General features: G+C 37.4%; 2 protein-coding genes across 11 annotated transcripts in view; one reads left to right on the top strand and one right to left on the bottom strand.

Moving 5' to 3' along the window:
- The window catches only part of LOC113489256 (ras-related protein Rab-18-B-like), a 7,034-nt gene extending 5,127 nt beyond the window's left edge, over positions 1-1,907 (top strand). The window contains exon 5 of the mRNA XM_026864869.1: positions 1,298-1,907. Within this exon, the coding sequence (XP_026720670.1) occupies positions 1,298-1,473 (176 nt within the window). The 3' untranslated portion in view covers positions 1,474-1,907. The remainder of the gene's footprint in view (positions 1-1,297) is intronic.
- Positions 1,908-7,197: 5,290 nt separating this feature from the next.
- The window catches only part of MPP3 (membrane palmitoylated protein 3), a 23,741-nt gene continuing 6,003 nt past the window's right edge, over positions 7,198-24,935 (bottom strand). For 7 of the 10 annotated variants that reach the window (XM_026864860.1, XM_026864854.1, XM_026864857.1 and 4 more), the window contains 15 exons: positions 24,311-24,391; positions 23,652-23,789; positions 22,611-22,692; positions 21,048-21,133; positions 19,548-19,622; positions 18,372-18,568; positions 16,545-16,609; positions 15,360-15,380; positions 13,625-13,666; positions 13,033-13,197; positions 12,298-12,378; positions 10,820-10,913; positions 9,981-10,089; positions 8,983-9,105; positions 7,198-8,125 (listed from right to left, as the gene is read on the bottom strand). In XM_026864860.1, the coding sequence (XP_026720661.1) occupies positions 7,946-8,125; positions 8,983-9,105; positions 9,981-10,089; positions 10,820-10,913; positions 12,298-12,378; positions 13,033-13,197; positions 13,625-13,666; positions 15,360-15,380; positions 16,545-16,609; positions 18,372-18,568; positions 19,548-19,622; positions 21,048-21,133; positions 22,611-22,692; positions 23,652-23,789; positions 24,311-24,391 (1,539 nt within the window). In that variant the 3' untranslated portion in view covers positions 7,198-7,945. Of the gene's footprint in view, positions 8,126-8,982; positions 9,106-9,980; positions 10,090-10,211; positions 10,360-10,819; positions 10,914-12,297; positions 12,379-13,032; positions 13,198-13,624; positions 13,667-15,359; positions 15,381-16,544; positions 16,610-18,371; positions 18,569-19,547; positions 19,623-21,047; positions 21,134-22,610; positions 22,693-23,651; positions 23,790-24,310; positions 24,392-24,935 lie in introns of those variants that run through there. The other 3 variants (XM_026864855.1, XM_026864853.1, XM_026864862.1) reach the window with 3 other exon arrangements.

Here is a 24,935-nt window from a genome sequence, read left to right as displayed (position 1 = left end):
TAAGAGACAGGGCCACATCTGTTTTTGTATAGTGGGGACCCAAAACTGAACACAGTGTTCCAGGTGCGGCCTGACACGCACCAAGTAGAGTAGGGTAGCGACTTTTTATCTCTGCTGGTGATGCCCTTGTTGATGCAACCCAGCATCCCATTGACTTCCTTTGCTGCAGCAGCATCCTGGTCACTCGCACTGAGCTTGTTCACCAGGACGCCCAGGTCCCTTTCCGCAGAGCTGCTCCCCAGCCAGGTAGATCCCAGTCTGTGCTGCACTCCTGGATTATGTTTTCCCAGGTGCAAGAACTTACACTTGTCCTTGTTGAACTTCATAAGGTTCTTGTTAACCTACTCTTCCTGCAGAGTGGCTCTCCCAAAGTGTCTGCTTCCCCACTCAGTTTGCTATTGTCTGCAGTTTTCATCAGGGTACACTTGATCCCATCATCCCAGGTCACTTATGAAGGTACTAAACAGCATCGGGCCCAATATTGAACCTTGGGGGGACCCCACTCGTGACAGGTTGCCAGTTTGAAAAAGAACTTTTCCTTTTGCTGCATTAGTTCATATGCTTGTATGTAGGTTTTAACTTTTTTTCCGAGATGCTCTGCATTGACTGAAATTTGAAGTACTTTTCTCTGAAAGAGATTTACTTCATATACTGTGTAGGCATGAATGTTATATTCTCTTGAAACTAGCAGGGGTTTTTTATTTTGGAGCCCAGAAGACTGGAATTTTTCTCCTGACTGATATCAGCAAGGACCTTGGGTCATCTCTTTTTGATTTCCAAGTTTCTGTTGCAGCTACACAATATTCTTAGACTAACTATAAAATGTACAATGTGAAGATATAAAGATGGAGAACAAATAGTTTTGTATTTTTTTTCTTTAAAAAAAGTACCTTTTAAATGAAACTTCTTGAAAACTTTTCCAGAAGGAACTGGACAAACACATGGGGGAAAAACATGTAATTCCCTTTGTGTTTTTTGTTTCCGAGCTTAGTTATGGAATAATCATCTTGTAGATTTACTAACACAACCTGAAAGCAATTTCTTTCTCCATTATGGAGAGAATGGGGAGCTGTGGAATTCCTTTAAATGAAAAAATGAGATGCTTCAGACTGGGGTGCATTTCTCTTTATCATATTCACCTTAAGCATGTCTTTAAGGGAGAAATGGAGAGGAGATTCACCCATTGAAAAAAATGTCTTCTCTCTAGACCCTAAAGAATTTCTCACAAAGTGCAATATTCCCTGCAAATAAGATAAAATATTCTCTTTCCCCCCCCCCTTTCTTCCCCCTGCACTAGAGACCAGTGCCAAGACACAAGATGGAGTGCAACATGCCTTTGAGGAACTAGTCATAAAGATCCTGCAGACACCAAGTCTTTGGGATAAAAGCACAGAGAAGCGGGGAGTCCAGCTAATGGAATCTTCAGCACAGGAGAATAAAAGCTTATGTGGGGCATACTGTCCACTTTTGTAAATGGACAGGTGACTGTTCTGTCTCAATGGAGTGGACTACTTTTTTAAAAAAGGGGGTGGTGAATTCCAAGCACTAGCCTGTGCTTTGTTTGACCTGCCACCAGTTCTATAGATCCAAAACTGATGAACAAAAACCATTTTTGTTCATTAACAAAATACAATTTATCCTTCCCTTATGCACAGCTGATATCTCCAGATATAGTTCTGGTAAATAACTAAAATACTGATTTTTTTTTTTTTTTTTTTTTTTTTGGAACCCCTAAGTTTGTGTCATGACGATGCTTCAGGTGTTAGGGAAATCTTCACGTAAATGTAGAGCAGGGGGCTTGCCCTGGCCTTTGAGTCACCAAATAAAAGTAATGATAGAAGGGATAAGGACTGGAAAAAAGAAAATTAAATGTGTTCCTGCTTTCCTATCTTGTTGGTTTGTTCATATGCATATATAAATGGGAGTGCTGGGAGAAGGAAAACAAGGAAGTAGTTACAAAGAACAGTAAGAGAATGTGGTGTGACCAAGTGCAGAAATGAAGAGAAGGTGGTGGTTTTTCAAAAAATATATATGGGCAACGAATAGGGCAACGTAACAACTGTGAGAGGTAGCCCAATGAAGATTCTTATGAGAATGATACTACAGACTTGCTACCCCTTGCACGAGAGGATCAAAAGTGGCTTGGCCAGATTGGAAGAGATACAAAGCAGCTCTTGGAAAGGCTAGCTGAGGTACAGTGAAGGACCCGGAGGGTGGACTGTTGGAGTGAGCGCTTCAGAGGAGGTAGCTGCTCCCATTTGTTTGAGGGGTGGCAGGTGTGTGCATGTGTGTAGAAAGGAAGGGTGTTGTATAAATTTATGGGATGGATCCATAGTTTACAAGAAGTATAGCTGCCAGCCTTTCATTTCCATTCACAATGTTTCGGAAAAACTGCACTGTGCCACATGAAATGATATCCACAGAAGGGCTCCTGTAGCAAGAGTGCTTGATGAAACATTTCAGCTTCAGAAGGGGCCATCTATAATAAGTAAATTAGCACATACTAGGTGGCAGTACCTTCCTACCTCATCCCCTGAAGAGTTAAATGCCTTTTGAGAGTTCTGTTCTGCTGTTACTTCTAGAATTCAACTGCATTTTCAACCTGGACCTCCCTGTAGGCCCATCTGCTGTAGTATCCTTATGGAGTTTTGCTTTCAGTTGGTTCTGTATACAAAGTTTGTTTCATACACATGTGCACACCCTCTGCAACAAACACTCAAGTGACCCACTTTTTGGAGACTTCAACCCTTTTCATTGTGTATAAAATGTGTCTACTGAAATGCTGCTGTGTTGCATTCTTTCTTCTTCCAGAGCTTCCACTAGTCACTGTCACTTTGTGTAAATTTATGCTGCCTATCATCCTATACCATCCAGACATGGAAATGTTGATCCTTTTTTTTTTTTTTTTTTTTTTTTTTTTACTGCAACCTTAATTCTAAAGTTTTTTTCCAAACTGGCTTAATGCATGGACTGCAATCACAAACTTGCTTTGTCATTGTGATTTCCCCACACTTGATTAACTTTACAACCAGCCATCCAGGGCAAGCCAGCAAGGTGATTTCTGATTCTGTATTTGCAGATGCATATTTGCACTGAAAGAGCCTGCACATGTAATACATTCCTTTACTGAATTGCAGTGTATTATCATTGCTTCCCTTACCTATTCACAAGAGCTGTTGCTTTCTTTCTGCATAGACTTTTAGACCTTCACAAATGAGATCACTTTACCTATTCTGTGGTGACTATAGTGAATGCTGTGAAAGAGTAACTGAAGTTATGTAGGCATAAGTCTAACTTGAGAGAACTGTGCGGGGAAAGGATATGACAATGACCTGTGATAAAAGGTACAACCCTTAACATTCTGTTACAGAAATGTTGACCAAAGCCAATGTCTGATTACAGAATTCGCTGAAAGGCTGTGGGGTGTATGTGTGTGTGGGAGTAGATAACAGGAGTTTGACTATAGGCGTTAACTGTATATATATGTGCCTTACAAATATCATTCCTGTAGCCAGAAAATGTGTTTTCAAATGTGCTCATTTTTGTTTATAGCTTAGAGGAAAGCAGAACAGGAAAATGACTCTCAATGTGGAAAACCAATTTTGAAAAGGCTTGTTAACTTTAACCCACCTATGATCCAAAGATTTCTAAGACTGGTTGGCAGGGATGTATTTTAATTTTTGCTTTGTGTAAGTATTACTATAACTTCAAACTAAATTGTGTTGGGTTGCTTTTAAAATTATAGCTATTTAGTTAACTGTATATTGAATTAGAAAAAAATATACCTTAAAAAAATCTGAAAGTAATAAAAAGTTATTAGGTAATTAGAAAGGGACCAAGGGGGAAGCATTTTCTAGAACAAAATTAATTCAGAAGTTTGCATTGAAGGGCTGCCTAGACAAAAAAAAAGCATGTGTGGTCTTAGTGCTAATGGCTGCTTTGCTGAAGTTGTGTTTTGTTGCTATTATATTCTGATATTCTCAATAAATATTGTATTTTCATATAAAGAAAATGTGCCAATATATTACATTCAAGACTTAATTGTCTACTCACATGCATAAGAAAAAATATTAATTTCAGTTAGGGCAGAGCAATAAGCCATTTTCAGTAACAGCCCCAGCTAACTTTTCACTGAAAGTTTAGGGAGCTGTTGAATCCTAGGCAGGTTTTTTTGCTGTGTCTTTTCAACTTGCTGATTAGAAATTTGAGAAGTTCACAGGTTTTCCTTCTAATAATTGTAGCCTTTTTCTCCCCTCCATGAGACACAGCTTATGATGGGTTGTGCTCAATCAGCAATGTCAGCTGTAAGGGAAAGCATCTTTGTACCCTTTATTTCCCTTGCTCCTCCTCAGGTTCTCTACAAGTTTTTGTATACTATCTGAAAGGACAAAACAAAGTAGTGTTTTAATGCCTTCCTAATGCCTCAAATGTGAGGTATCTGGGATACCTGGTTGTAAAAGGTAGCCAATAATAGGCATTTTTTTGCACTTACATACTTTGTATCTCATTCTAAACTAAGATGTGTTTATTACAAAAAAAAAAAGCTGATATTTATCATTTACAAAAAGGCAGTGGTGGCTGATTATTAAAATATTATGTATTTTAACATAATATTTTAATTTAAATTTTAAATTTAAATATTATAATCTGTAGGTATCGCTAAGGTAACATGTGGCATATTCTCAGGCAGGAAGTGGAAGAAGAAGAATGTACAGTCCGTATTACCAAAGTGCTATGTATTCTACAGAAGACTTGACTGAGAATGCCATTAAGTAAATCATTGGTGTACAGAGGGAACAGGCTCTGCAGGAGTAGGGAAAACCAGGATGAAGTACACTTCTACTAATTACAATTTTCTTACAGTGCCTCATTAGTCCCGATGAAAAATCCATAGCAATTTTTTCTTTTCATGGCAGAACACCAGGCCCTTTAAGCAGACTGCTACAAGTTCCCATACATTCTCACAAGAGAATTAGGTATGCTGTTTTAATGCAGGTTTCACTTTATAAAAACAATGTACACATTGTAAGAAGCTGGCTTAGGGGTAATCGGGGTTCTAATCTGTGCGCATCTCATAGCTATATTGAAGGTACTTATTTTATAGTAAATTGTCATCTTAATCCCATTGCAAATTTGGTTGGAGAAATGGATTCTTCGAAGTCATCTGAATGTATGTTTGAGCTTGATGACTGAAGCGTGCCCTGGATGTACTGTACACAACTGCTTTCTAAAAAGGGAAGCAGTTTCAGATACAGCCAGTGTATGGAAGACCACCTGAAAACTGTAGATGTTAACCAAGGCTCATTCTGGAATACTACAAACCATAAAAGGAAATATGAAGAGTGTGAGCAAGGCAGGGGAGCGGGATAAGGGAGAGGCGTTTTGAGTTTGCTGAAGTACTTTGCCTTACAGCTTTTGGCACTATTTACAAATCAGGACTTTGAATTAAATTTGCCTTCTGATTTTTTTTTAGAATCTCTTCTTGTCTTCTCCCTACTGGCAGGAGCATGTGCCAGGTGTGGCTAATGCAGCAGGGACTCAGTATTTTTGTCAGAATGGGAATCTCATCCTGATTGATAACAACCATCTGCATGTACCCTCTTCCTAGGATTTTAGAATAACTAAAAGCACCATGATAGGAGCCATGTGTTCTTTTTTTTTTACCACACAACTGCAGCTCATCTTAGCTACCTGCAAACTTCAGCATATAGGACATAGCCTTTCACCATCCTTCACTTTGAACCTGAAATGAAACAAAGGTTTCTGACAGCATCCCCAGTCATCTGTGAGTGTACATCAATACAGAGTATCTGCATACACTTAAATAATCTTAACTCATTGAATATTTCAGTTCACTTTTAATAACATTCTGTCTTTCTCATTGTAACTTCTGTCATTTACCTTGCTTCTTTTTTAATGCAGATTTCTGCTATTAGACTGTTAGATCATGTAGCATACAAATTTAGTTACTGCTAGTCATTTGGAATATTTCAAGATGATAGTGACCTTGCTTTAAGTGTAATCTGACCCTTAGTATCTTACCTAGTTTTCTTTAAATTAAATCTGTATCCTCTAAGTGTGTTTGTCTTGCAGACTACAAAAACCTCCTTGTAATCCACAGTATAGATGTATGGCAAGATCAGTCTGCCTGTTTCCTATTTTCATAAATTGACTTAATTTGAAATTCTGTTACTTAGATAGTTTTAAAAATTACACTCAGTTTTTCATAGGATGGTCATACATCTGTCACAATTTACATGGCAGCTGTCTCTAAGGCACATTACTTGTGGTGGCAAGATCGCAGAATGAATGGCAGAGCTGACAGGCCACCTGCATGTGAAGGAGTTCCTGTACATTTGCTGAAGCCACCAGACTGGCAGCAGAGCTGTGCAGATACCTGACTGTGAAAAGTGTTTACTGTAGGAATGGGAACCTCAATGCCTAGAGGCAGGCCAATACACAAAGGGTGCCTGCATACACAGTTGGAAAGGAGGTGACTCTTCTACACAACTTTTTGGCTAGAGCTAATGTAGATTCAGTGACACTGGTATATAAGAAATGTGATTTTAATATACAACATTGAAATTTTGCTTAATGCAGTGGAACAATAACAACATCATACTGTTAAGATGCAAGGAATGAGACTGGTGCAGCAAAAGGTTTTGTTAAAGGGCACAGTACAGAGGGAAGCTTAGACCTCATCAGGGAATGGAAAACAGGAACTAGTTTCAGCTAACATGCACCTGTACAACAATTAAAGTTTTTCAAACAATTATAAAGCATAGATGCTTCCAGAATCTGCCTTTTCTTGCTAACACCCATCTGAAAATCCTGTATATTCAGGCTTCCTGAAATATATATGAAGTCCTCTAACAGTTAAGATTTCTTCTTCAGGACTTGATGTAGCCAGTTAGATGCTCTAGAAGTCTTTACCCAATTTGGAGCAAGTCATATATGCTGAAAGGATGATGATTTAGACCGGTAGCTCAGCTGCCTGGTACTTCAGCCTCCTCCTTTTTAGCGCACTTTTCAGAGCTGCTATGTTGGTGTCAAGGTGGTATCTCATCAGGTGGCATTTGCAAAGATGTCTTGTAGAAAATAAGCTTCTTAAAAGTCCTATTTTAAATCATATGCAGTCATATTTTCATGTAGACTAAAAAGCATCTCATTTATGAGCTGGCTCATCACACAAATGTATTCAGATGTGGTTTAACATTTGTCCTGTGTCAGTAGGAAGAGATCAGGAAAGTGGGCATATGCTATGGATGAGCAGACTAATACCTGTGGGAAGACAACTTGGAGACACTGGGAAATGTGGGATGGACATAAAATCCCCATCTCTCAGCCACTAAAATAGCTACAACTTAATGTAAATGGCCTAGTTTTAGTGCCTAACTGGAAAGGATTTGCAACAAATGATCATGAGTGCAGGGAAACTATGTTTTGCTGGCCTGAGAGCCAGTTGAACTTCTGAGTAACTGTTATGGTATTAAGCACTCTCCAAAGGACATCCCTCTCACCTACTGAAGTAGCTTGTGCTGTAGGCATACTGGTTCCTGAAAAGTACTTTGTTCATACTCCTTTAGCCACAAAATCTGTGGCCAAAGGATGAAAATTCCAGCTGGTTAGTGTCCTAGCACTACTGAAACTCTACTATGGGACTCCTCTGTGAAACTCTACTGTACAAAGTGCACTATTTACAGTTTAAAAGTCACTCCAACCTTTTACTGATCGCTTTAATCTGAGTATTCACTTTTAAATGACAGCCGCTAGTCAAGATTTTGATTCTGGAAGGCAGTGTCAGCTTCTGACTTTGTTTAGTTTTTCCTCATACAGTCTCCTAAATAGACCAGCAGTTTTTAAGTGAATTTGATGTATTTCCCTTTTCTAATCCATGTATTTACAAGATACTTTTACACAATCTTTCCCTTAAACAGATAACAAGCTATGGCCTAACCCAGTTGACTGGCACCCAAAATGAATCCTTGTTTAGTTTCTCTAACACAGTTTTCAGCTGATTACATGCACTCTGGAGATCTTCTTTCACCAGTACAGTGTCAATTAAATGGCCATACTGCTCTTCAATGAATGCTGCTGAATTAATAATTTCCTGTTCTTCATCCTGCTGATCAACACAAGAAGATGGTATGAAATCTACAGCATGTCCTTTGAATTCTAGCATTTTTAGGTATACTACCACAAGTCATTACTTGGAAAGGAAACTAAACAAGAACAGCTATCATTAGGCAAAGGTATGTAAAATCAAGGAGCAGTATGATACTACTGGGATGTGGTACGCTGTTTCAAAAACGCAAGAACTGGTAGGGACTGGGATAAAAACATGTTACAGGAGGGACATAAGATGGTGACACTGCATTTTATGAAGTTAGTCTCTTGTCTAATCTTACACCTGGAAATCATACCTCTCAAAAGCTGAGAAGGAATGCTTGACCCACCGTTCCCAAGTTTAGTCATTTTAAGGGCTTACATGAAAACTTAACAAGTGAACTACGTTCTGTTACCTATAAATTCAAGATCAGGTTATCCAAAGTAATGATATTATGCACTCTCAGTATTTCTGTTCACATTTACACACCACCAATTTGCAGTTGGTCTAGGTTTGGTCCTTGTAAGACATCCACATGCTACATTTTGTGTGTACATAATTAGCAGCCTGGGTGGGTGTCACTCTGAATGCATCAGGAATAGGTGGCTACCTTTACCATTTGATGGGGCTGCTTATCAGAAATGTAAAATGAATATTAGTTTATCTGAGTTTGGTAGCAGCTTCCCCTGCAGCAGCCTTGAGTGGTATACACAGATCCACATGGAAGATTAGTTCATGTTACTTACATAGTCAAATTTTAAACTGAGTCACAAATCTCACTGTTGTGGAAGAGCAGCTCTTCCATATCATAGAAGTGCTAGCCCAAATAGTTGTTTTCATGTCTAAAAAGAAGAGATCAAAGTTAGAATACTTACAAGGGGGGCTGAGATTTCTTCTGACATGGGAGATTTTAGGACATATTTTTTCTTTTCAGGAATTAGAGGCTTCACAAAGATAACATAAGGCTTAAACTCAGGAGTCCTCAAGTGCTTTACTGCCTGTGAACAGATATTTTTTGTTACACCGTTTAAAAAAATTTTTTTTTGTTATATGTCAATGATCTACTCAAACTGGATTCAACAGTTTCATCAGTACACAGTGTGGTGTGAATGCCTGCATACTATACATCTGGCCACAGTAACCTTTTGCTCTTCAAAAGAAAGGTTAATGTCAGTGTCCTGGCTAGCTTACAAGAGCACATGAGCTTCCTGGAGCAAGGTCTGACTGCACACCTGCTTTGCTATGCATTGCAGTATCATCAACAAGGACATGGCAAAACATACTAAGAAAAGTATAAAAAAAAAAAAAAAGCCTGACTTGACAGGCAAGTTACAGTTTGCTTTGCTTAAGTGGCCAAACGCTGGAAATTTTAAACCAGAATTCAGCTGAGGTGGTATTACAAGTCTTTTCCTAGCCCATTTACAAAATCTGAATCAATTATTTCAAAGATTAAATCCCAGTATGGATTCAGAGCAGGCATACTGGTACTGATTACAACACCAGGAAAGCTTCAGAGGCAACAGGAAAGAACAAGAATGAAAAACCTATCCACACACTCTTAAGTATTCTCTCTACAACTTGAGCAGGCTAGGACAGTGATGCACATTTCTCCTACAGCAAGGGAAAAATCCCACAGAACTGATAAAGTGTCATCTAAGCTGTATCAGACATCTAGGAACTGTAAACACTGCACTGCTTTCTAAAGACCTTATTCCCCTTAGCTAGCAATGCAGGCCACCTCTTCGAAACTCAAGTTCTGAGAGCAGTATTGTTTTTTGCAGGGCAAGTAGCCACAAATGGCAAACACATCAGTTACTTAGCCTGGCAGCCTAGTAAAGTACTTGCTTTCTTTAAAATAAGCTGCAGAACTTACTTCAGGTACCACATCCACCAAACAAACCTTCTTTTTGGCCATCACGGACCGGATTGCCTCAAGACTTGTACCATACAGATTTTCTTTGTATTCTCCATGTTCCACAAATCTAAAAAGTCAATGCATTTTAAAATATCATCCACAAAGAATATTTAACTTACAATATTTGATAGCTGCTTACTGAAGTCAGAGTAGTCAAGGGTGTGTGTGTGTGTGTGTGTGTGTGTGTGTGTGTGTGTGTGTGTGTGTTTTCCTGATTATTTTTTTCCTTCTGGTTGCTTAGTAGCAATAGTCTTCACATGTCACTAATAGCTAATCAGGGGTACTGACAAATAGGGGAGGAAGCTGCATTATTAGTTCAGTTGACTGGTGTTCAAGCCTAACAGAAGAAAGAGGATGTTTTTCACAGAAAATAGAACTAAGCTGGCAAGGAAACAGACTTGAATTCAATCTTCTGGGACACCAGCCAAAAATCTGTTCTTCAGAAAACACTGGATCTTACAGAAAGTCCTTTATATCCACAGATTCAGTCTACAACACACTTTAAAGTGGACTTACGAATGAAACTTGTTACCCATCATGATATGCAGGCTTAAATTCTAACTTACAATCCTCCTACTAGTCCTGGGCTGTTTCTAAATTGCTTCTTACTAAATTTCTGAGTTCACACTGTTTAAACTGAATAAAAAGCTTTTTACCTGGGAAGCTGAACCCTTCTAATACAGCTGGAATTCACATTTTAACTTCCCACCTGATTTCGGTATTCATATGATGCAAGATTTAACTAGCAATATTTTTTGAATACAGTCAGTTATGCCTGTATTTTAAAATGAACTCACTTGTTTTGCTGCACGTCTGTCTCAAATGATTGCTTAGAGACAAAATTGTATTCTACTCCCTCCTTCTCATGACTTTTCTTTGACCTGGTGGTATCTACAAGAGAATGGAAGCAAGACACAGGAGACACATCAGCCTTTGTACACAACTATATTTTATCTGTTTAGTTTCAGTCACATTTTTGTGACCTCAAACAAGTTAGTTACACACTGGCACATTCAAATTAATAGAAAACATAAATTAAACGTTACAATTTTGTTTTAAACTCAATCTAAAAAATTGTAAGACCAAAAATGAAGTTGTTTTGCTCCCAAGCATGCTGTAACTAACACAAAAATTAGGAGACACACTTCTTGCATCCAATAGAAGCAGTAGAGTATATCCTGTGGAAAACAGTATGTCTTACCTGTTTGGAATACTGGACTCTCATTTTCTTTGAAAGTTAGAAAATAAAAATAGGAAATATATGAAGTCCTATTATGTTGCTTCTGAATTTAAATACCATCCCTGGCTGTTTTCCTACACCTCTGTGAAACTTACATAATAATGTATGTCCCATGCCTCTGATGTCCTAATTTCTTTTAAGAGTTGTTATTACTGTAGGAGAAGCTTTGGTAATCATGCTAGAAATTTATGCCTGGCCATAAAAGTGATGTCTGCTATTTTTTGTGTACATGTTGAAATTCAAATAAAAATTACACATAGGAGTTCTACTGCTAACTAGTTGAATGTCTGCCTGATGTTTCTTAAAAGTCTTAAATAACATATAAACAGTGACTTAAGTGTTGATTTTTTGGATTGCAAAAGTAGCTTGTTGGAGAATACAAATATTGATGGAAATTTTTTTATGTCTAATATTTTTATTTGAAAAATAATCCAGAAAAAAATTTAAGTGTAACTCTTGCCACAGAATTATGCAGCAGAATCACTAACTCCTCTGTCACTGTGACTGCTGGTTTGAACAGCCTAAATACACTAATCAAAAATTTTAATTCTTGTAAAAATTTTGACTTGGTTTATTGCTGTCTACTTTTAAAAAAAAAAAAAAAATTAGCTGGTATATTCTGAAGAAAAGTCATCCTCTTTTAAACACATACAATGTTTTGGCTGAATCTTATGTTACTAGCTTTTCACACTAGTTCTTTTTGCAATTTACAACCTTATTTTTTGTTCCTGCATTCAGTTTCTCATTTCTTTAATGGACACAGAAAATGCAATCTGCTCACCTGGGAAAACACAATTGAAAAAAATCAACCGAGTTGACAAAATTCCAAAGTGTGTATGTGCCAAGTTATATAGTGATCTCTTCATCTATTAAGGGCAAACACAGTATATAACCATGAAAAAAAAAAATTCGAAGTACTTCTAAAATACGCATATAATCAATACTCAAACCACAAATTACCATGCATCACCTAGCACTACACTATGAGACAGCATCTATGAAAAGTGGCAACACACAAAAGTCAGTTTTACTCACGTGGAACTGCAACACCATATTCCTGTGGGTTCTCTGACACAACTTTCTGCTTGAGCTCACTTAACTTGGCCCCCAAACAACCTAATAAAATAGAACCAACCGACAGATTTCTGTGTGGAATGAAATACTGCAAAGAGAATAAATAATACTAATTTCACACAAATAATGATAACAGGAGTGTGCTTGAAGAAACCTGTACATGAGAGACCTCATGACCTGCCTCACTGTGCTCTGAAAAACATCAAGAACAAACTGAATCCTGAACAGCTGTTGGAAAAACATCTGTCAGAAAACCTGACATCTTAGCAGTCAGTTTTATGAGATATCCTTGATTTCTAGGGTATCTAGAAAATCTGGCTTAACACAAATATGTTAAGCACACTGAATTAAAATAGCATGCAAAATTCTGTTAGTTAATTCTAACATCTACCTTTTCATCCACAGCATAAGTATGCACATGTTTGAGTAAAAACCAGTGGAAAGTGAATCAGAAAAATGAGAAATAGTCCTGCATCATTATTTTTAGGAGGATTTGGTGAGCTTGGTTGTTTTTTGTTTGTTTTAAATGTCATTTAGAAGAAAAGAACAACTTCTGACCAAACCCAGAAAAACCTTTAAAAAACCCACCAGAACCACAAAAACCAAAACCAAACACCTAAAGAAAGCCTCTTGGAGTGCAGCCAGTAAGGGAAGAGGGAGATACGTGAGGAATTCTGAACCAACTGTGTATCTCACCAATTAAAACCACCAGCCTCTGCTGTTCACCAGGCTGCTGCTGATACTTCGTGACTTCTTCATACGTTAGGAACTCTGCTGCATCTGCCTGCTCAGCTTGCTTTCCTTCATTCAGATTATTTTCCTTCTCTTTACGACTTAATCTAAAGCTCCTGCGTAAGCCAGCTGTAGAGGAAAACAAAAGATACATTAAGCCATGTTTCTACTTACCTAAATTTTGAATCTCCTTCAGCTAGTAGTTACCCTTTGAATATGAGTTACTCACAGACTTTTTTATAAACAAATCAGTGCTCATATGCTAATCTTATCAATGAAAAAATCTGTGTATTAGGTAGAAAACCAAGCACCCAATCTATAATAAAATCCCCCTCATATCACCTTGAGTTGCCAAGTGTTGGCTGTGCCTTTGCACAGAGATAATTCAATTAATGAATATATGGGAAATTAACGTAAATAAGCTAGTTTTTCTTCTTTAATGTAGAGGTGTTTTTTTGGAGTGGGGTTATGTTTTGTTTGTGGGTTTTTAGTTTGTTTTTTTTTTTTTTTTGGTGGGAGGGTGTTAGGGAAGAGGAAAGGGATTTTTGTTTCTCACCTATGTAGTGTCCATTGAAGTATCCTTCGCAGTCACAGTCTTCTGTAAATTAAAGAGCGGAGGGGGAGGTTAAAGGCACAGGGGAAATGCAAGTGAGAGGGGGGAGGGAGGTATCTTAAACAGTGCCTGTGATACAAGTCTGGTTCATTGCTGAGGGAAGGAGAAGTTTTTATATCCTCCATTATGCACAGATACTTTTCTAACATGAATATTAGTGATACAAAAAAATATTTGCCTTGGCTAGTGGCTTGTGTTTTTTAAAAAAATCTTTGATGTCAATAGTGCACAAGAAAATTTTACATCTCAGTAGTTACCAATCCTGGAATTTATGCTCTTCAGCATTTATGACATTTCATCAGCACTGCTGCTAGAAGTATAACATTCAGACTTAAGTAAAAAAGAAAACTCTGAAAACACAGAGCTCTTTTTTAAATGTATGACTATAAATGGGTATGATTGTGTAAGAATAATTGTCTCTTCTGACATTTCAGTATCATTTGGGCTTGAAAAAAAAAAAAAAAGGAATCAGAGATGACTCAAATACGAGCTCTAAACAACTTTGTTTTGACAAAGCTAAAATTATCATTGCTTATTATTATTAAGAATTAAAAGTCGATGCTTTTGCCAGACATATGCAAAATAATTTGCAAATATATGTTAAAAAGAGCCAACTTACTCCTCCTCAAACTACAACCACCCCCAAGGCCCCTAAAAGTATGCAAAATAAAACCATGATACTAAGCTGCAAAACACTATGCTGCTATCCTAAGACAAATACCAGGTTCTTGTACTTCCTGAAAGAAGACTATATGGCTTGTGAAAATTTATGCACCTGTGCACTGCAATACCCACAGAACTCCACTCATTTTAAGAAGGAGGTGTATGGTTCTGGGACAAGCCCAACCACAGGCAAAAATGTACGCAGCTTAAACTTTTAATAAAATGCACCAATTCAGACAAGGTTTTGGTTTTTAATGAATAGTTTCATGCAGTTATGTAATCAAGCAATGCCAACGTATACTCATAAAACATTATGCCTACATTAAGAGAAAATACTAGTAGCAATAGCTAAGATCAGAGCTATTGTCTACTGTTGAAGATAGGCTCTAGTTTAACACTCGTGCTTCAACAGAGTATACCAGTCACAGCCAGCTCATTATACAGTATGATTAGTACTTTCACCAAAGTTTATGGAACACCAAAACTTAGAAAAAAAAAAAAAAAAAAAAAAAGTAGTCATCACAGCATGCAGAATTCAACAGAAAATACCTGATATTTGGAAAGGCGTGTGGTACAGTGACATATAAACTGCATGGGCCCAACACAGTTGCTCATAATGAAAATAACACAGAAAACAGTCCAAACGAACAGTGAAGAAAAATCAGTTTGGTTTTAAACAGGTGCTCTAAGTTGTTAAACCCCAGTGTTTGTTAAAAAGTACCAGATAAAGACCGCATTTAACTTGCAACTCTTTCAACCTCACTCAGAAACCTACACAACACGTAAATGAGTATCAGAAGACACAAATCCTTTCTCTTGAATCAGGAGTAAATTTGAAAGTTATCATTACCTATGTCATCAATCCAAATAAAATGAGTTTAAATAACTCAGGGAAAAAAATGCTGTAGGAATAAGCTGTATCTACTATTCCCTTTGCTTGGGGGCTTAGCAAGTATTTTAGAAAATGCATTGGTTGTTTATATTCAGACAGAAAATGAGTTAGCAGAGTACCTACCTTTATCAGAAGACTGATCATCTGTAGTTAGCATGAAAGGCAGAGTTGGTATGATATTAAAAGACTGGCAAATGATTGAGTAAAATTAGAGGGAATGGAATGGAAGGTTCTTCTGGGCTGATTTGCTTAACAGACTTTTCTATCTTTAAAAAAAAAAAAGCAGTAATGTACCCTTATTAAGTGATTAAAGATTTTTTTGGTTAAAATTCAGTATTATAACTGGTTATCAGCTTAATTGTCTTATGAACATCTGAGAAAAAGCCCAAGTAGCAATACTCATTACATGCCTCCTAACATTAAATGTAATGGAAACTAATTTGGAAAAGCTTCGTTTAAATCAATAATGCTATTTTTATGATTTGGTTGAGCATTCTCCCCCCTCTTTGTCGCAGAATACCTGTATCTCTTCATTACATGTGCCTTGCACCACGAGTCAGTTCACTTATATCACTGAAGATGGGCAGTTTCCAGATTCCTAGCCTACATGAGGGTGGCACTCTGAGCACAATGTCTGGCATCAGTGTCACATGGCTGCCCCACCCATCAGTAACAGCTGTAGTGAAGTACCCAAGAGCAAGAGGAGCATTATATTCTGGGATAATACAGAATGTCTTCTGCCCTTCATCACTGACTAGCAATTTCATCACAAGTGGCAGTTTTTGTGGGAATAATTCACTGACAAAAGGCTTCAGAGCTGTGAACAAGAATCACTTCAAAGTCTACTTAAGACCAGCTCTGTAATGCTAAGTCTGAAATGCAGATGGTAGTGCCAGCTCCAGTGATTTTTATCTGCCTTAAAGCTACAGCTTAATTTCATATGAGCCTAGTCATTTCATGCATTTATATAAGAATTTAAAAAAGTGTGCAGTGGCTTACTTTTGCAGCTTTCAAATTTCAAACCATAGGAAAAATGTGAACACTAGCATATTTTAAAGCATCTAAACAAAGGCCTTATGTTCATGAAAGCAGGAAGAGGGACAGCCACGTTTTTTTAAAACAATAGGCAATAGCAACACTGGATAAAGCTCAAACCCAAATCATCTCACGTGGCAGCTTGTATCCATGCAAATCAATCCGTGACAGATTACACAAAACATGTTCAAACACATCATTATTGACATAACAGAAAAATACCGAGAAGCTGGTATCAACCAAGACACCACTGAAGAAACAGAACAAACTTACATAATGGTTTCTTCACAGTTCTGGGATTCTGAAGAGTGCCTATTGTTCTTCTGTAAGTCAACCGTCTAAACAGAAAATAATTATATGTTAGCCATGTAAGCTCAGAATTATAAAGAATGTGTAACATGTTATAACATTGAAAATAAAAAATTAAATACTGCTTTTCCTTGAAAAATATAAATGTCTGATTCAACATTTTAAAAGACTTTTTCTTTAAAGCTGTGATGGTCCCAGATTGCTACTGATAAGTGACTGAGAGAGAAGATAGTAAAACATTTTAGGTTTTCATACATCAGAGCACAAAAATCAACAGCACATTACTTTTTTCAACATATTTTTAAAACGTAATTTCCTTTTCTCCACCCAATCTTTTTTGCAAGATTAAGAGAACAACTATTGTATTCTATTCTATTTCTGCTAAGAATCCAACTTCTACTTGCCATTTTTACAAAGGATGGGCAAAATTCCTGTCTGCTAAAATCCTAAAACTACTAACCTCGAAGAGAACTCAGTAGATAACCTTTGTCCAAAACAATCACTGCAGCTATGCACACTTAGAAATTATCCACTGCTTTCTAGATCAGTTTGGAGTTTTCTGTAATTTACTAGTAAACAAACCAAGTTACCCAGCTTGTGTAGAAATATAAGAACAGGGTATCAAGTAAAAATATCTGAAGTGTTAAAATCATGAACCAGAGCTCAACTCCTAAACTCCCAGTCTTTGCTCAAAAGACCCACCCCAGCCCACCCCAAAAAACCCCCAACAACCCAGCACAAAAAAACAAACCCCAAGAAACCTCTCACTGCTAGCAAAGGAAAACACATTTTCTTTCCAAGTGATTTTTGCAACAGACCAACATTCATAACAGACTAAAGAAGATGCTCAGGCATTTACAGTCACTCAGGGAAACAGACATTGAAGCCATTTCTATATTATTGCATATATTAAAATGTAATTTACAACATCTGAAAAAAAAAAGAAAAAAAAAGGACTATGGTACAGCAGCATTTGCTGACATATATGTATTTATAGGAAAAAGGATACAGCTGTTCAGGCAGAATTTAATTAGTATTTCAAAGGAGCATTCATACAGTGCTGTAAAGTCCTCTATCAGAAACCCTACGTAAATCTTGCGAGGCCAGCAATAGCATCGGAACTGTTTAATTTTTGAACACCCCACGTTTGTAACACCTAGAAGACATATCCAGTAATTTGGAGTAAGAATCACACAATGAGACCACTGGTCTAAATCAGATTCCTTCTTAAATATAAGACTTCTGTACTATAAATACAAGACTTGAGGGATATTTTTGCTTTAGAAGATACACCTGTCTTTCTGTGACAACAAAGAGACTTCATGCTCTAGAAGGAATCCAGGTCCAAACTAAAAACTTTTAGGGACCAGAAAAAGGATCACACTTTTTTTTTTTTAACTACTATTACTACATGCATAAATTCAAAACTGTTACAATAAATTGGCATTTCCTCTTATCCAATGGAAGTACAGGTCTCTGAAATGCAGCCTCCATAAGCCAATAGGGTCAAGAGACCGATACTCCACATTTCATTTCATACAGGCTTGTGTAGCAAGTGCTTCTGTCCTTATGCTACAAAGCATAAGTCAATGACAAATTAGCCAAGGAAAGCTAGGAAATTTATTATATAATTGGAGAAGATGCAGCTTTTTAGCACTTTTCTCTAAACATCTGGTATGCACCCTGACATGATCCTGCCCTTTATTTCCTGTGAAAAAAAACAGCATAAAATCAGTGTGACACTGTATATGTGGAAAAAAAAATAAAAATCTGTAATCTTCATTGACAAACCTTTCTTGGAACTGTTTTGAGGGGATCAAGCCTGCCCTGAGGTTGGTATCGCCAACACGCTTTGCTTGCCACCATGTGGGATCATCTTGGCTTACAACTTCTAGGATGTGCCGTCTCTTAAATGGCAGTCCAGCCTCCTGGCAAGGAATGGCTCTGTCTTCTTTGGGATTATAGCAGAAAAGTGCCCTCATAAACACCTTTAAAACAAAGAACATATCCTTTCTTCTTTTCCTGTTTGGAATTTCAAACTACTTTTAAAAGGTTTCCAGTGCTTACACTGCTAACTATACTCTTCATTTCCTCTCCTTTATGCTTTACAGTACTCCAAAATACTGAAACCTAGAAAGCTTCACCTGTATTCTCACTTGCTCACGCAGAAAAATAAGCTGACTTTCAAGCACATATCCACCCATTATGTAGTGCATTGTGGAACATGGGACTCAAAGTCCCAAGAAACGCAGTTCACAGTCTGTGCAAGTACAAAACGCAACAAAGGAAAAAAGATTAAGGGGAGGAAGAAAACAATAAAAAGGGACTTATGGCAGAGTTGCCCAATTATAAAGACTGTCCTTAAAAATAATCCTTTAATGCATCAAAATCTACTATTCAACTTCGGATTTGTATCTTACCACTATTTAACACATCACAGAACTCTTTTTAAAAGTGATTTGCAGGGTTTCAAAAAGAAATCTGGCAACTGAGAGCAGGGAAGCAGAAATAGAGGTTAACAGAGGAATCCTGTAAAGGGACCAGTTGAACAGTAAGCCACTGCTGATCAAGGAGGGCAAACGATGCAGAGAGGCGTGCTGATGTCTGCAGTGGGCTAATGGGTCAAATGATGAATGCAGCTCTGTTTGCAAATAAGTCTGCTTTGACTCAAGGGAATGGCAAAATGGCCAGAGATAATGGACAGATAGCAGCTGTCATGGTAAGAGGAGACTGGCAGGAACACCAATTTTAATTACGTGAACAAAAAGAAGAGGCTAGATTTCAGACATGCTATGAACTGAATAAAAAGGGCACCGCATTTTACAAGAAACTGCTCTACTATCTTTATAGTTCAATTATGGGTCTGTGACACTCCTCGCTGCAACAGCGGGAATCTTGCATTTACAGAGATGTCAGAACTGTGTGTATGTGAAAATGTGTGCTTCAGTATTTCACTAAGTTGCATACCTTGCTGTCTTTTAGACGATCTTCTTCTTTGATGGCTGGAATTATTTTTAATGTTATGGATCCCTGAGACTGAGCCTGAGAAAGAGAGAAATGGTTTTTTTACTTTGAAAGTAGGCCAAGGACACAATGCAGACTATTCAAATTCCAGTTTAGGAGTTAGCGTCTGTCTCCTCAGACCTTTAACAGGCCAAGCTAATCCACTATTTTAACTTCATTACAGAGACGATCATGGTGTTCCATAAATCCTCCACATAAGTGTCTTCCCCATGGAGACATCTACAGTAACTACTTGGTGAGAACATATTAAGACCTGCATTAAAATTGCTTCAGTTGCTTTTAGCAACTGCATTAATTTCTGGATTACAGTTCACAGGGCATTAAAGACGTAACTTAAGTTTTTGCAGACTAACCACTTCAAAGTGCTCCTTTGAAAAATACTACTATATTTTCCCACTGAGTAGCTAACTGGTTAGGATGAAATGTAAACATCTACAAAGTAAAAATTTACTTGCACTCTAAAAATCTTTGCTAGTAAATTTCAATTATTAGTTAATTAAAAAGCACTTCTAGGTGCTTTGAAAATATCTGGAACAGATTCTCTGATCTATTTTAGATGCCTTAATTTGGATAAAATGAACTGTGTCCTAGAGAAGCCTGCTATTCTGCACCAATTAAAAAGGAAACCCAGACAACAATCCACTTGGGCAACATTTGTAGCTATTCCTCAAAAAAAAACCCCAACCCAAAACAAACCCAAAAAAGTGAAAAAGAAACTATTACATTGAAGGCATTAGGACAGATGAATAGCATCCCAGGGTCCTCACAAATAAAACTTTACACAGTATTTCAAAATATGATTTTGATCCTCCCGCTGCCCAAGTTAAAATCAGTCATTCTCCTTATTCAGGATTATTTTGATCTAAATTTGTGTTATGGAACCAATGCCAGATACTTTAGTCTCCTAGCATTGCCATTCTTCTAACCATGTCCCTAACTCTACTCCACACCAGGACAAGGGGGACAAGAGGGGAGTCACAGACAATTGAGAGCTATGACACCTTCTACCAAGATTTGTGGGCATTAATGTTAGAGAAGATCAGAGAATTTGCTAATGTCGCAAGGGATCTGCTGGTAAAGAACAGACTGACAGCTCTATTGGACACATAGCTGAGACTTTCTTCAGATTCCTAACATATATTGTGAATATACCTTCTAGGAATGCATTTTTAATTTGCTCGTCATAAAGCATGGAAGGGAAGTTCCTGACAGAGCAACAGGTAACTTTTGTATCTTACTTGGTACCAATTCAGTTCACAGAAGTTTCTGAAGTCAAAAGGAGAAGACTAATCCACTGGGAGAAGAAAAACTAAATACAAAGACAAGCAGGGATTGCATCTTTTAGCTCTATACATATTTTAAACTCACGGTTAAATTTCATCATCTATTGTAATTACTAGATCACCCAACAGAAAAGATACTAAAATGAAAATCAGTGCAGACCAAAATCTGACTTATTTCTTCCGGTCGTTTGTGAAGCACAGTAATACCATTGACTTCTCTTAGTTCATCTCCAACATGGACAAGACCTGAAAAGATGGTAAATAAATTACATTAATCTACAGACTGGAAAGCACCACTCTTCTGATGTCTAACCTAAGTCAACAGCACGTATCTCCTCTCCTTCCTCCCCCAGCTTAACAGATTTCCTACTAGAGCCAATTGCTTCCATTGGCAATGTGTGCTGAAGTCTCCCACCCTTACTCCGAGTGGAATATTTTTCTCATGCAGCACAGTCTCATAGGATACCAACATGGAGATGGAGAACATGTGGCAAGACACTCTTCAAAATCACTGCCTCTATATTTGGATCAGCACTAAGAATGTAAACTGGAATAGTTTCATGAGGATGATCAAATCTTGTAGAGTCAGGAGACACACTGCTGACTATGAAGGCAGAAAGGACATGGCCATCAACTGACAGAACAACACTCCAGTGTCCCAGAAAGAATGTTGGACTTTTTTTTTTTTTTTAACAATGCCATGAAGACACCCTTACAAGTTTTAGGCTTGTTTATCCAGTTCAGTAACAAATGTTGTACTTGTGTTATATAACTCATGTTAACTGACATAAAAGAATTTCTGAGTAAAGCAAACAGAAAACAAGACAATATACTGAATAAACCAAGATAGTAGATTAAATGTGAAAAACATTCTTCTTCTAAAGCTTCTTTCATTTTTTCATTTTTCATTTTTTCCTAGCAGCTATTTTAGAGAAAAACATATCTAATGAAATTAAAAGATAACTGATGAAATGCAGAAATGCCAAGTGCATGCTCTAGTCATTTCACATTACATTTATCAGACACTAATTTGAAGAATGATTAACAGTCAGGAAGAAAGCAGTAATTAGCTAATATTTTTTCATCACAGTAATTCATTGATTTTGGGATTGCATTACTTGTATATTAAAAAAAAGTGCATGAGGCTTGGATTCTATCAATCTCATATAAGGCCACCTGAGCTTGTTTAATAAAATCTGGATGATCACCACCTAGAAAATGGAAGGTCAACTACTACGTGAATTAATCCTGTAGATCCTGAAAGCATACTGAATGACAACCTACATGCAGAAGCCGATTTTTCCACTAGGCACCAGAAATTTGGTTGTCAAGTGAGCTTACCATGTAGGCTTCCTTTATAATCAGCGAGGAAGAGAGGCAATTCCAGCAGTGACCTGCATCATTCTAAAGCTTGCTAGCATGATTTGTTTCTCCAGCAATGTACACCTCGCTCCACTGACTACACAGGGTGCCTACATACAAGTTCAGACTTGACATCTAACAGTTGCCTATTAAGATGGACAGGCTGTTATATATGTATAGATTATTAAAAAAAATCATTTAAACACCCACATGCAAAGAACTGATTTTGGAATGAATAACCATCAGATTTAGTTAGAGATTATTGCCCTAGGTATGTGTATACAGTACATGCATGCATAATTTTGGAAATTTAAAACAGTTCACAAAAGCAATTTAAATCCCCTTTTCTTCGGACAGTTACCACTGCGATCAGCTGCACCACCTCTCATGATCCTTGCTACAATCACAGCTCCTGTATGCTCATCTCTTCTGATGGTAGCTCCCTGAAATAAAACATAAGGCCCCACCCCGCCCCCCCAAACCATCATAAGAAATTTTCTTAGAATACAGTGAGTGGTGAAATAACACGTAAGCCAATATATCTTTTAAACTTGAATGAACCTGTTCTATAAATTTTGTCTTTGTCCCTGACAGTTTTCACCATTATTCAACTTTTGCCTGTCCCCATGTCATGCGACTGTGGGCAGGTGCGTGCACCTTCCTTTCTGCTACCTTTGCCAAGCGCTTACGCTTACCTACATTATTGTGGTGATCAAAGTCAGTCAAGTGTGCAAAACGGAATTTCTTACAACAAACTTTCTCTATGTGTCTTCTGAATCTTTATACAACAAGCCAGCACTTTAGCATATACAAGCAAGGAAAGCCATGTAATTTTTTTTTTTTTTTTCTTTCTCCTACCTCTGCTGGCAATATAAAGTTTTAATCAGAAATTAAGTCACTGCTCTCTTCTACTACCCACTGTCATAAGAAAAAGCACTTTAGCAGATTTGTTCCCCAAGGCAATTGCTTTTTCTTAGGAAATCAATTCTTCCATTTCCATTTGTATAATATTACTACCTTGTCAATAAAATGTCTACATACAGCTATCAAACATAGTTTTACCATACATCACCGATGTTCACGCATATTAGGGTATTAAATCATTGAACATTAGCTACAATAAGAATTAGTATGTCTAATAAGCATAATTGCTCCAACATACACAGTCTCCTCAGAGATAGTGTTCCCTGGGTTAACTGGCATTATAAACCCGTGCTTACAAAACCTCTCACACAAAATTGTGAAGGTGTATTTACCAAGTTTTTTTAATGTTATTTTACTAGCTTCACAACACTCCTAGTTCTCACAGACCATTTGATGACATCTTCAAGTATCTCTCCCATACTCACAATAACGCTTTTTCACTAGTTTTATGACTACAGATGAATCATCTTATATGTACCAAGGGTTCTTTATTTTTCACTAGCCGAACAATTTTCACTGATTCCTCATCAAAATCATCATCAAAGTTATCAGGTAGAGGTGGAAGGACTGGGTCAAAGTTCTTCTGTGCAACAGTGTCATGTACTACAAGCATTGCCTGCATAAAGGAAATAAGAACCAGCAATGTAATGGGGCAATATTACAGTTTCCAGTTCTCATGTTTTCAACATTATAGCAAACTTAAATATCCCTTCCCACACCATAAATCCAGAAAAAAAAAAAAAAGTAAAAATTATCTTACCCATCATGTAAACTATATATTGGTATATGTTGATATTTAAAGTAAATCCAGACAATAAAAAAAAGCTCAGCCTAGATCCATCCTACAGAATGGAGGTCAACTGTGGAAAGCAAAAAATGGAGAAATGGTATCCTTTTCTGCTCCCTCAGAAAACATTAATGCGGGGGAGAGATGACAACATGGTGCATTATGCATGAAACACCTATGCTGCATCTTCTCAATCTCCTTCACATCCTAAAGCCTGTGCAGGAAATCAGTGCAAAAGAACTACAGTTTGTAGAAAGTTTTTCCTTTCTCTTAGGGACTCTCCAATGTAAACTTTCCCATTACACTAGAATGCTGCAAAGAAATTTTGTTAAGGTCTCTGGTATCTTTACCCTGAGATGTGGTGTTGACAACAGCTGAAGTAGTTCTTTTTCTTCATTATTCACTGGTGCAGTCTGCAATTCTTCTATTACCTTTAAAATAAAAATTAATCACCTCAAAATAAAAGGACTTCACCAAGCAAGATCATATATTTGCAAGTGAGTGTTTGCTAACTTCTATCATCCTTCAAAGTAGTGTGTAGAGGTGAAAAACAATCCCAATCAACAGCGCATGAATCCTAAAAGAAATGAAAGCTTCTTCATCTGTTTTATTTTTATTAGATAATGCAGAAAGACATCATCAGTAATCAGGATCCTAGCCCCTAAGCGTACATTTTAAGAGTGATTCCGCCAATATAATTTCAGGAAAGCGTTCTAAAATTTTAAATTCTATATGGAATCCACAAGTGATATGTAAAACAACACTCTTGTGCTTGTACTATGATAAAGGAGGTTAATCCTCTCTGTAAGCAGGTAGCATTACCCGTGTGGAACATGCAACAGAAGTTCCCTTGTTCCCCTGCAATGCCTAGATACCAAAATATGCCCTGGAGTCTCAGGCCTTCCAAACAAAAGATGAGAGAAATAATGGAAGCACTCTTGGACTAAGCTGGTTTCATGGGAGAAGGAAGGGGGG

The sequence above is a fragment of the Athene cunicularia genome, assembly GCF_003259725.1.
Source record: "Athene cunicularia isolate RWA chromosome 27 unlocalized genomic scaffold, athCun1 chr27_part1, whole genome shotgun sequence".
Lineage (NCBI taxonomy): Eukaryota > Metazoa > Chordata > Aves > Strigiformes > Strigidae > Athene > Athene cunicularia.
Note: the sequence above shows the minus strand (reverse complement) of the source record. Positions and strands in the feature narration are given on the sequence as shown.